The 13,200-nt window shown below is 41.7% G+C and overlaps 1 protein-coding gene across 2 annotated transcripts in view; it reads left to right on the forward strand.

Annotated features, from left to right (window-relative positions):
* Positions 1-13,200, forward strand: part of bcar1 (BCAR1 scaffold protein, Cas family member) — a 78,086-nt gene that overhangs the window by 22,158 nt on the left and 42,728 nt on the right. Inside the window, exon 1 of one of the 2 annotated variants that reach the window (XM_083894195.1) lies at positions 12,872-13,050. The exons of the other annotated variant lie outside the window; for it this stretch is intronic. Coding sequence (XP_083750321.1) covers positions 13,039-13,050 — 12 coding nt within the window. The 5' untranslated portion in view covers positions 12,872-13,038. Of the gene's footprint in view, positions 1-12,871; positions 13,051-13,200 lie in introns of those variants that run through there. 2 annotated transcript variants of the gene reach the window in all.

The following is a 13,200-nucleotide window of genomic DNA, read 5'->3' on the forward strand; positions in this document are numbered from 1 at the left end:
AAAATCCTGCATGCACAGACTGTTAAAATGTAAATACAAATCAGCAAAAGCATTTTAGCTGAGTCATGTTTGGGCTGTTTGTTTCTTCTTTCGGGAGAACAATGTTTGCTTGTTTCAATGTCTTTGAAAATGACTCGGCACAAATGTGTTGTTAACAGCTTCATAAGTTCATAAATGGTATAAAATGACCTTATCAGCCTTATATCGGTATTTTGAGTTTGTGATATCGGTATCGGACTCAAAAAAGTGGTACAGTCCCATCCCTAGCTGAAACTATTACTCAATATTTATCGTCAACTATTCCGATAATAGTTTCATCAGTTTTCAGATTTTTTCAGCTTCCTACATGTGAATATTATCAGGTTTCTTTGCTATGTAAAACTGAATCATTTTGGTTTGTCGATAAAAACAAGACTTTCGAGAACATCGTCATTTCCACATTTGAAAAACAATGAGCCACATTTTCAAAAAAATTCACGGACTTTCTATGGACATTGGACGATGACTCAATTAATCGAGAAAGATAATTATAAGAAGTCAGGAGGAAAGAGACTTTTTAAGTCACTGACATTAAATATTAATGTTTTTCTTCATTCAGAATGATCGCAATAATAGAAATTCACCACATTGAACTGACTATAAGTGCTTTTTATCACAATGTGCGATAATATTATATATTGTACCACCATTAAATCCCTGGAAACGGTAATCTCAAATCTCTCCTTTACTTTTTGAGTTCTGCTGCGCTCACTCACACAGACAAATGTGGCCAATGACGGCGAGTTCCTTGGAGGAGGTAATAAAGATATTAGATGCTCACGTGGAGCTGAAATTAAATGACCGTATTAGCCGGGCCGTAGCCACGAGCTGATGGTCGGGGGAATCTGGTTCTATTCATAAATCCTCATCCCAGCGGGAGCATGAATGTGCTAATGACCTGATGTTAGCTCTAGAGAAAAGGTCAGCCATATTATTAAAAATAAAAGTGTGTAGAAACCATAAATGTCCAAATCAAACCGTTACCACCTGTTCTTTACTTTAATGATCTAAAGATGATGATGATTAGTCTCCTGAAACAGCCTCAGCGGCCCAGGCAACTTGTGCAGGAGCCCCAGTGATGGAAATCCGCCTGTAATCCACATAAATCTCTTTCTAATCCACATATTTTTAGGATTAAAAAGCAGCTAGTTGTAGCTGCTGATGAGGCCCCTGTAGAGGCAAAAGGTCATGAATGCTGTATGATGCTTAAAGACCTCTCAGCCAATAGATCAATATAGTATATAATATATGGATATATAGTAGGGTAGATGCGCTGCTCACAGGCAGCAGTGGTGAAAACGGATCATCTCTGTTGTGTTGTCTCAAACTGCAGAACATGGCCAACTGTTGTCCTATGTGGTCTATATTAAGAATATATGCTAATTAGCCTACTCTACTTCTGACGGCCTACAAAAAGAACAAGCAGCCTCTGCAGGACCTGATTTAGGGTCCTGATTTGTTCTTGTGGCGTTTTTTTTCCTGTGCAATGTTGTGACACATTGTACATGGACATTGTACAGTTTTCAGTTATACGTATAGAAGCTTAGCTAATTTGGTAGATCAGCAGTTTCAGTGTGACACAGTCAAACAGTGTGACCTGTGTGGGCAGGATTGTGTAACCTGTACTGTGTAATCTGTACTGTCTGCTGTGTTGGGAACCCACTGCCCTGCATGTTTTAGATTATTTAAGTTCTGCAGAAGCCTGATAACGACCAATTTCTTTGAACCAGGTAAGTCCACAGGACCAGGATTGAAAAACCCAGTGCTACCACATACCAGTGCTAACCAAAGATTTTTTTTCCCCCAATCAAGGTGCAAAAACAATACGTTCAAAATTGTGCCCGTGCTTAAACGTTGCCTTGACGACAACCTTGATATTGATGCAATTAAAAATGACTTTTTAATTGTAAATGGGGTTGTAGGAGCCATTAATAAACCTTTTTATATTTTATTAATTGTTTATTGAATGCTGGAATTGTGCACACTTGGGATTGGCACATAAATGACGTCATAAAACCTAATACAAAATAAAAAATATTTCTGTCCTTCGTTAACTATAATAACCTTGGCGCACGCTTACGCGATATCTTGTGTTGACCGAGTCGATGCATATTTCTGTTTCCCATGTGTCTCTGTTAGCGCGAGTGTGCGCCTCATCAGTGAGCTCTCGCGTTTAGCCGACAGCAGCTTGGTTTTGAAATGATATAATATTGATCAGCCGCTATAGAGATGGACCAAATTCACATAATAATAATAATAACAATGATAATAAAAAGCTGCTTCCACATGCAGCTTTCCTTTATTACCACTAAGTGAGAATGGAGACCTGTGAGCACGAGAAAATGAGGCACCAGAATCTACTTTTGAGTTTTGGTTGCTTAAACAGCAGTGGTACAGTATTGAAGCAAGGTTTTTTTTTTTTTATCGCCCAACCTTTACACGGCTGTTTTCATGACTTTAATATAATCCCCATCTCGATTTGTTCATCATTTCTACTGAGCTTGCACTCTCTCAGGAGGGAGGCTGCTGCTGCTGCTGCCGTTGAGAGTATTTATTGCCGGTATAAAACCTTATTATGTATGCTGGTGTTTAATGTAATTTGATGCTAATGCAGGTCATGCTCTGCCGGCAGACGAGTCAGCGCGCTGTGAACAAATGCGGCGAATGTGTTGTGTCTTAATGCTGTCGTGTCCCGACTGTATTTCAGCTGAAGCAGCGTTTGGTCTGAGCTCAGGTGTTTTTTCTATGAAGCCTTGTGTGCTGTGGGACTACAAGTATATATATATATATATATATGTGACTTATCTAGCAAATCTAGAAAAGTCCAGACTGATTCATTTGCACCTCAGGCTCAGTTGCCATAGTAACCCCCTCCTTCCCGTGTACATGTGTGTGTGTGTGTGAGAGAGAGAGAGGGAGAGACAGCTTTGGAATGATTTATGATGAAGGTGATGCACAATGGAATGCCCTTCTTTTTTTATACACATGTAAATATTGACATGAAGAAAGAACTCATTGTTTTTTTTTCCTCTGCTCATGTATTTGGTGTCTTTTCTGTGGTCCTTTCCTTGTCCTCCAGGTGTTCTGTAGAATATTTGACTGCCTGCAGGGGGCACCACAGGCAGAGGTAGGTCTGACAGCATGGAGTGGAGCACCTGCAATGAAGTGACTAACAGGATTTAGTGTGCCATATTTTTAATACGGTTATGTTTGATATTGATTAAATCACTTTATAAGAATGATTACACACATCGTGCTCACTAACATACAGTCCTAGTCATTTAATTGTTACAATAATGTCATTTAAAGTTTTATTTGAGGTGTTCAAAGCATACATTTTTTGCAATTATCACATAATTATTGCTTCCAGTGTCTGATCCCCTTTGAGTTGGATTCAGTCAATGCACTGCTTTATGCATTTAGCCAGACCCGGATGCTAGGTGTCGGATTCATCTGTGTCTTTTCTGCACGTGTGAAGCTGCATGGAGTGAATTCCTCTGACCCTCACATGTAAAAGTAAAAAATCGGGATATTTTCGATGTATGAAATGAATGCAAAGTAGTTTCCAAGTAAGATATATGCGTCTCTATAACAACAAGAGGTAAATCTCTCATCCGCACTTCACAGTCGGCATACGACGTTAGCGCAAACAGTCATTACGCTAACTAGTCGTTAAATTGGCTTCACACTGGGGATTAAATGACTGTGAGTGTGAAGTTACTTTGAGTAACAACCTGAACTCCAAATAGATACAGATATGTCAAATCTGTACCTTTATTATGGACAATTTTGTATGAGTTTTTGGCTTCAGTACCCTGAAAAATACTGGTTAAAACTCAAAAATATCGATTTTTTTTTTGATCAAACAAAGGAAACAATGAGTAGATGAATAATGACTAGTTCAAGCACTAATCTGCTGCACATCTACCTACAACAAACCACTTGTAGACCACCTGTGACAGTGGCGCCGGCAGTCATAATCCTGTACGATTAAGTACGAACCTATAACCCGTCATAGACCCGCCTCTCACACAGGTAGACGTACACACCTCCTAAAATTTGTATATGCATCTATCAAAAAAAAAGAAGATTCCCTTCAGAGAATTAGGGCATCATCTCCGACTTCGATAGCGTACTGGATGCTGACAGCACATCGCATTAGATAGACTATGTGTCATTATCATTAAAAAAAAAAAAAAAAATGTATATATTGTTACAACTGCAACCATGCACCTGAAATAATAGCTGTCAATCACACGGTCAGGCTGTTTTTAAGACCTGAAACGAGCAATTTAGGCTATAAACTTAGCCTAATTTTCTCATAGACTTGCATACAAACTATTGGAGTGAGCCCCCTGATGGTCATTCAAAAGAAACACGTTTTAGATATTTCCACATTGGCTTCATTTTCTTTTTATAAACACAGGAGGTAAAAAAACAAAAATAAAACCTCAAAGAACGTCAGTGTAACACCTCCTCGTCCTCCCAGTCATAGTCTGACTTTACTTTGTCGTATATATCTCTGCTCTTTCAAATGTTCTGGCTGCAGGAGGAGAAAGAAGGAGAGAGCGAGAGAATGCTGATGGGGTGTGTGTGTGTGAGAGTGAGACAGGAAGGTGAATACGTCTGCGCTTGACACATCCCACAGGCTGTGTCTCTGATGTCCCTACAGTAGCTGGTATTTTTATTTTTTTTCCCTTCCCCTTAGTGTCAAAGAGCTGATTGTGTGATGTCGCTGAAAAAAGTGTTGCCTCTGGCATGACTGATTCTCTACTGAGTCACTCTGTGAGAATGTGAAATATGCCTTTTAGTCAAGACGTCAATTCGATAGCCTTGTTGACTGTCGGCCGTGGTCCGACCTTTTATTTAAACAATGCTTTTTTTTTTTTTAGTAGAAATGTTATTCCCTATAAAGTTGCCTGATTTGACAGATGGATACAGCTCTACTAATAACTCTGTAAAACATCGTAGAGAGACATTTCGCGACAATGCGCGTCCAGCGTCTTTTGTCCGCCTTAACGTTGCGCTGACAGCACGGCATTCATGCCACAGTTTTATGATAATGGCCCGCACAGCGCTGAATGGCCGTCGCTGTGCGGTGAATGGGATTCATTCACACTGTGCTGCTCTCACATTATTGCAGCTGCAGATTATGGCTGATAAAAAAGGACTGTTGACCTCATCAGGGATGCTTCTGCAGAAGCCTGATGTGCACAACGCTTCTACATTGTTACTTACATGTTCCATGTTTAGTTATTCTATATATAACTTTACATTTTTTGCCTTAAATGTCAACATTCTACCTCACAAGGTGTCCGGAAAGGGACTGATTTATCTCTAGCTAAAGATCTCTCGCTCTCTGGAGCCTAAGTGATGAACACACAAGTCCACGGGGGTCATTTAATCAACAAGTCACATTATTTCTTGTGCCTGACCCCTGACCTCAGTCCAGCTGTGACATCACACTCACAGAGGCATCGCCCTCCACCTTCCACCCTCCACCCTCCCCCAGATCATGTTTAGTGTCAGTTCCAGTTGTTTTATTTGTGCTTTTTTTCCCACAAAATCGTCTGGAAGTTTAGTTAAAACATGTACTTTTTTTTCTTCACATTGCTGTAACCACTCGCACTGGGACTTAAATACATGATAATTATAAGAACTCATTGCTCCCTGGTTGTCTGGTTCTCTGGCTAACCAACTATCTCCCTGGCCAACTGTCACATGCCTGCTGGTTTACACATTTCGGTGTTAAAAAATGACTCAGATATTTGAGGAAAGTGAAGCCAATGTGGGAAAAAACTAAATCTGTGTTCCCTTTAAACGGCCATTTGTGCGACTCCATTGGAATGCAAGTAATTTATAACCCCAGTAATCATTGTCCTGAGTGGTTTATGGTCTCAATCACTAGTTACAGGTTTTCTTTAATAAAGCCTGATGTCCATTTAGGAAATTAATGGTTCCATTTAGAGTCAAATAGACCATAAAGCAGCTTATCATTTTTGGGTGTGGCTGAAGTTTTTCCCCCACTTCCTCTCATGAAAATATCATCTCCTCTGGTTACAAAAATAAAAACAAGATGCAAAACTCAAGGCTTCGAAATGACAAAATCTCACGACTGCCTTGATCGCTGCTCACAGTCTTTCATCACCACGGCTCATAATTTAGACAAAATGCCTGCTGAATGATCTCAAAGTGTAGCAGAAGCTGTCCTCTTAGTCATGATAACACACACACACACACACACACACACATAGAGGCTTATCTCTTGAGTGCATTAGCCAAATTCCCAAGCATGATCAAGCAATAAAAACTGCAGTATTAAAAATCACCGAATCGATGCACACAATCACAGGAAATGACTTCCATATCTGGAGACATACCAGTCCTATTATGCTTTTGTGCTCTCGTGTGTGTGTGTGTATTTGTCACTTCTCTAGAAACCTTTTCTGACGTAAACACTGAATGTCATTTCTGAGGGAGCCGGGCTAAGATTTTCAATTCAGGGTAAGGGTTAGACATTTATGGTTAATGTTGTTTAGGCTGCCCCCAAAATGAAGTCAATGCAGTGTCCTGAGAAGAATAGCTGCACAAACCTGTGTGTGTGTGTGTATGTTTTTGAGCAGTACAGTGGTGCTTTTGTTCCATCACTAGTGCTTGTGGGAAATTAAAAACCACTACTCCAGTGACTGACCTAACATTATCACCAAATGTCATAGTCATTAGAATCTGTGGGAAACAAGTGCACAAGGGCTCTGCCTGGATGTTGGAAATGACAAGAAGAGTCTTTTTTACATGTTGCCCAATGCTTTGCTCTACCCAAATGTTTTGAAAATGGTCAACATGTGGAGGACATTGTCTTCTCTTGGTTATAGCCCTCACGTCAACCTCTGGTTTGTGGCTCAGGGAGTGCACAATGTACAGTTAAAGCTCAATATATGTGTCTCTACACTCTTAGAAATAAGGGTTCCTAAAGGGTCCTTCTACCTGGAACTATTTGCTTCTGAAAAACCCCTTCCCGAAGAAAGCGTTTTTCAAGGGTTCTTGGTAACACTAAAGGTTCCAGTAAGAACCATTTTGATCCAGAGAACCCTTTAAAACCCCTTTCCTGAATAAAGGGTTTTAAAAGGGTTCCAGCTGGAACCTTTATAAAAAGGTTCTACCTGGCGCCAAAAAGGGTTCTCCTATGAGGACAAGCCGAAGAACCTTATATGGTTCTACTTAGCACTTTCATTTCTAAGAGTGTACCTCATACAACCCAAAAAAAACATGCTGTGACTGGATTGAAACCCACCTGACGAAGTTTGGTCTCCAACTGTTGTTTTTGCAAGTTTCCTCCGACTCAGGGTAAGAATTTCAACAACAAACTTCAAGTAGACATATTAAACCCTATGTCTAGTTAGCCTAGTTCCCTGGTGTCCTAGTGAACATGTCTGTGACATACTTTGGTCAAAATACCTTAAGGATGAAGCACCACAGCAGTTCAATCACTCTGCCAAAACAGCCATGTTCAGAACGCTCAGTTTTGAGTGCCTGACTCTTTAAATGCAAATGAGACACAGGAAACTACGTCAGCATCACTGAGGCTCCTGCAGCTAACAGCAGTTAGCATTTGGAAAAGCCATCATTTGGTGACTCTAGCCGGCACATTGCCGTCATATATAAAATGTATCTACTGGACACGTAAATCCTCTGAAGCTGGAAGTTTGTGTAGAACTCTGTGCTGCACTGTGCAGCCAAGAATAGAACACTCCGGATACTATTGCCCTCGCCTGCACTCTCGTGTTTTTTAGGGACAAAGCGGAGCTCAGTGAGACTCAATTCTCAACAATTTCAGGAATGTCTCACAGTGACGTAGCAATGAGTGCGGAGGTCAACATCGTGTGTTTTATCTCCTGTACTTAGACTGAGGCGGACCACAAAAACATGAGTGAGTCATCTTTTTTCACACTTTGGGCCTCCAGAGTCCCAAATATAAGTATTAAAATGATTAAAAAGTTGATTTTGCATAATGTGAGAGAAAATACTTTAAAGGGTATATTTATGCGAGACAGGTTTGCCGTTATTCTTTAACGGACGCTTAAACGTGTCAAAAATCAGACATAATGGTATGATTTGGATTTAGTGCTCACGGCTCAGGGAGAGTGAGAGAGAGAGAGAGAGAGAGATCATCACTTGCCATTACAGTAGGCGGCCTAAATGATGAACACACACGTCCATACACACCCACTCTCCAACCTCATCAATTAGCGTGTGTCAGCTGCTCGACCAGAGCAGAGAGCTGACAGGGGGTTAATGAAGTTATTAACCATGTGTATGGAGAGAGAATGGAGGGAAGAATGAAGTGACTGAAGATGGAGTCAGGGAGCGCCGAGCAGATGAGATGGTCACGCACACACACACACACACTCACACACACTCATTCAACTGACTGCTCCTGTTTAAGATGAGACTTTAATCTATACTGGAATTAAGCACGGCGCTGCAGAAGAAGACGAAGAAAAGGAATTCATTTGTTCTCGTCAGACAATTGACTTATCGCCGCTCGTGTGTGAGACGTGGCAATTTTACAGTTTCGGGAGATGGAAATGAAAGACATACTTCACACATCATCACATTACAGCCCTGTAAGCAGCATGAGAAATAAGGTGAATGCTGTAGAACACTATAATGTCCTAGATCAGGGGTGTCGAACTCAAATGACCTGTGGGCTAATGGGCATCGAGTCTGGTCAAGACGTGGGCCTTTCGATCGATTACAACATTTATCGTCAACTATTTTCATACTCGATTAAGATTTCTGATGGTTTTAGCTTCTCAAATGTGAATATTTTTCTTTGTTTCTTTGCTCCACATAACAAAGAAATCATTAAAACTGAATCTTTTTGGTTTGTGGACAAAACAAAACATTCAAACTGATGAACGTTTTTTGACATTTTATGGACCAAACTATTAATGGAGAAAATAATCGACACACTAATCGATTGCGAAAATAATTGTTAGTTGCAGCTCTGTATTCATGACGATATCACACAGAATTTCAAAGTAAAAGTACTCGTTTTAATGTGGAATGACGTAAGTAAAAGTTGTTGTAGTTGTGGGCCACATGTAATCAATTGGGGGGGCCATATGTGGCCCGTGGGACGGCAGTTTGACACCTCTGTCCTAGATGGACTAGACAGACAGGCGTCTGCAGCTAAGTGTGGTATAGCCACAGTTCTCTGCCTCTCTACTGATCCTGGAGCTGAAGATCTCTTCACTCGCTGTCTTTCTGTCTTTGTGGCAGCAGCATCAAACTCATACTCTATTTTTAACTGGTTGCCAGCACATTTATGGTGTTTGTTTTAAAGTACAAGGATGACACAGTCATTCTGGCTAAAGAGAAAAGCTGCATATGCCTGCAAGTACAGTCCTAGTCAGTGCGTCTTCATTGCTTGACTCAAACCAAGATGGCGGCCAGAAATGATCTCCATGCTCGTCCGTTGTCCAGGAGTGGACTGCAGGGGGAGCACCTGAGTTGCTGAGGATCACAACAACAGATTTTGTATATAAGCCATGACTAATTGCCCCTAATTGGCATGTAATCACAGATGAGCGTCTCCCTGAGACGTCACAGGGTTGATACGTTCAGAGCCGACAACCTGAGCTGAACCGAGGGTGAAGACACAGGGACAGACTGTCCATGAAGGCACTTCCACAGCACAGACCCATCACCATATTCAGATTCACTCCGACTGACCTATATCTCCCGTCTCCTCAATGACTGCTCTCTGTTCTTGCCATTTGTAGGTCATCGTGATAGAGGCTGCTGTTGTTGTGTGGTTGTGTGTGGCAGTCAGAGAGGGCAGTGCCCAGGTCATTGAGGACGAAGTGTGTGTGTGTGTGTGTGTGTGTGTGTGTGTGTGTGTGTGTGTGTGTGTGTGTGTGTGTGTGTGTGTGTGTGTGTGTGTGTGTGTGTGTGTGTGTGTGTGTGTGTGTGTGTGTGTGTGTGTGTGTGTGTGTGTGTGTGTGTGTGTGTGTGTGTGTGTGTGTGTGTGTGTGTGTGTGTGTGTGTGTGTGTGTGTGTGTGTGTGTGTGTGTGTGTGTGTGACTGTGACTGTGACTGTGTGTGAGTGACTGTGTGTGTGTGTGTAGGTGTGTGGAATGCTCTGATGGATCTCTGGCACAAGGGCTGCTCAGCATCAGGCACAATGTGACGACTGTTGTGACAGAGCGAGAGGGTTCAGGAGGAGCAGAGGGTACGTGGCCATATTTGGACATCCTACATTTGATACGGGAGAAGCTACTTCTGGAATCATGTTGTTCGTCATTAATGCAAAATCACCAGTGATTTTGAAGCAGAAAAAAACCCTCAATTTTCACACATTACCAAAATTACAATTCATAACATATTTTTCTCAGTACTTGAGGCAAAATTTCTAACGAGAGGGGTTGGTGGCGGTGGTGGTGGTGGTGGTGGTGGTGGTGGCGGCATATGAGAAAGTGTGCAAGATGTGAGACGTCTGCTGCTGCCACTGAATAATGCAAGACCCTCTTCTCAAGTCAATTTCACACGATCACGACTTTCAGACTCGTAGGAACGTCGTACATTCCACACAACACGACATGGTGTCGGGAATAAGGGGTGAGCTGATTGTGTTCGGTATCGATATCAATCCAGTATTGGTGATAATTGCAGAATTAGATGTCTGAACATGAAAACATAAAAGTATGTTTTCATTTTCCTTCTTCTCATTGATAAAAAGGCAGTTTTTAAATTTCTGCTGCCTTTTACACTTGTTCTGGTCTCTGATTGGCTGATTTGGCGAAAAGGCCCCGCTATACTCAGGGTCCTGTAGTATCTCACTTCACCATCAGGTGGCGGTATTTGCTGCTACAACGTCCTCGGATACATCTGGTTCACAGATGAAAGGTCCGTCGGGGTACGTTCGAGGGTCGCCAGGTTGAGGCTTGGATCACTATTCTTGGCGACTAGAGCCAAGGATTTAATCAGGTTAATTGAAATAGTTGACAATTAATTTACTAATCAATTAATAACAGATTAATTGTTACAGCTCTATTGGCGACTACTTCTTCTGTGGTCAAAAAAATTTTTTTTCTGCTTGGTGAGCGGGGCTTATACTCCACCTAGTGGTGGGGGGTAGAGATTCAGTTTGTGCATGTGCTTTCCACGCACATCGAAGGGCCTTAAATTGTCGTAGACTTGTACTATTCTACAAGTCGAGACTTTAGCTGTGAGATATAAAAACCCCTTGATGACCAATCGATTACACTGGGTTACAAAAAAAACATACATTTTTCTCAATCAGGTCAGATTTTTATGCTAATTTGATTTTGAAAAATCAGATCTTCTGACTAAATTGATTACGTTTCGCCCAAGCTTTATCCTGGTCACCAAGTTTGATACCAAAATAAGTATGGTAAGCACGCTTTATGAAACTTGTGACTAGAGTCCCGTTAGGAACAATGGTGTATTCACCGCAGATGTAGCGGAATATGTCAGGCTTATTTTTGCGTGATCTTCTAGTCGAAAGCCGTTCCATTCACTTGTAATATATATAAAAAAAAACAATTAAAGAGTGTAAGTTGGCACATGCAAAATCTTCAGAATTTGTTTATTGCAAGAAATATAAAAGATTTTTGCATCATATGACGTGAAAATACCCGTACATGTTTAAACAAAAACAGAAAGTTGACCTGATTGAGCAAAACCAATGTGATTTTTGGATTCAGCACATGGAAATTATTCTTACTCAGCTAAAAAAAATCTTAAAGGTGCATTATGTAATAAATCTAAAGCAACTGGCCATAAAATCCTCCTAATGTGTCACAGAGACTAATATTCATATAACAAACTGAACTCACCAACAACAACAGTACAGCCAAAATATTTGCATTAAAAAAATCTTTTGCAGACTGCAAATCATGTTTATGTTTTGGAATCATGTTTTGGCATGTGCTGCCACCTACCGCCATCTACCAATCATTGCAGTCAGTAGAGTCTCAGCTGCCAAGCAACCACGGGTTGCCAGTTATGTCAGAAAACAAAACCTAAAAGACCTCTGTATTTTGAATTTAATTTTAATGTAGTAACTGTTTTTGGCCACATTCTTACATATGGCACCTTTAAACAACACATTTGGCGTTGACCAGTGTTATCAGACAAAGCGGTAAGAGTAAGACTGTTTTTTTTTGTTTTTTTTAAATGATGTGAAATCGTTCTCACTGTGAAGTTGAGGGAAGAGCTGACGTAATCTCCACGCCAAACCCAATCAGACCCTGCTCGTATGTCATCCTCTCGTGCCGCAGGTGACTTATAGGGTCTCCATGACGGCGTGACAAAGGAAATCCAATCTGTCTTTACAGACAATGAGATGAGGTAATGATGCTTTATGCTCATGTGCAGTACAGATATGAGTGTGTCAGCACTGACTGCCTCTCACAGCCAGGGGGACACAGAGAGAGGGAGATGGTGGGGGTTGACAGTGGAAGGGCAAAGCTGATTTGCATAAGAAGAGCTCCTCGGGCCAATGGCCAGACTGGAGAGAGGAGGCTATCCGGATCCAACAGGAAGTGACGTGTCGGTTTACACACTCCTCCCTCCCTCCCTCTCTCTCTCCCTCTTTTCCACAAGCAACACAGGGAGAGGAGGGAGGGGGTGAGCGAGGCAAAAGTAAATGGGCCAAGTAGCAGTCTCATTCTTGCTGTGTGACATCACGGAGCAGCAGAATGTGCCGGGATCTGCTCGACTCCTGAAAACAAGACCGAACAAGACTGAAAGGATAGCCATAGGGAAGAAGAAGAAGGAGAAGGAGTAGGTGGGAGGACAGAAGGACATAGGAAGGAAGGAGGGTGGAAGAGAGGAGACTTGAAGGACTTTTCGGAGATCTTTGGGTTATCTGCTTCCCTGTGAAGGATTTAGTCGGCAAAGTGTCCCACGGGGGCTGAGCTACAGCCCTGCCCCGGAGTTTACCAGAGCCGCCTTCTCTGCAGCAGGGACAAAATGAACTATCTGGTGAGTGTGTGTTTGCATGTGTATGTGTGTGTGAGAGAGTGAGAGAACGCAGTGAGATTCCAGTATGTGCATGAAAAATCACTGCCTTTGTTGCACTTGATTCATAAGTCTGTGAGTATGAGTGTGAGTGTGTGTGTGTGTGTGTGTGTG

The sequence above is a fragment of the Microchirus variegatus genome, assembly GCF_963457635.1.
Source record: "Microchirus variegatus genome assembly, chromosome: 8".
In the NCBI taxonomy this organism is placed as follows: domain Eukaryota; kingdom Metazoa; phylum Chordata; class Actinopteri; order Pleuronectiformes; family Soleidae; genus Microchirus; species Microchirus variegatus.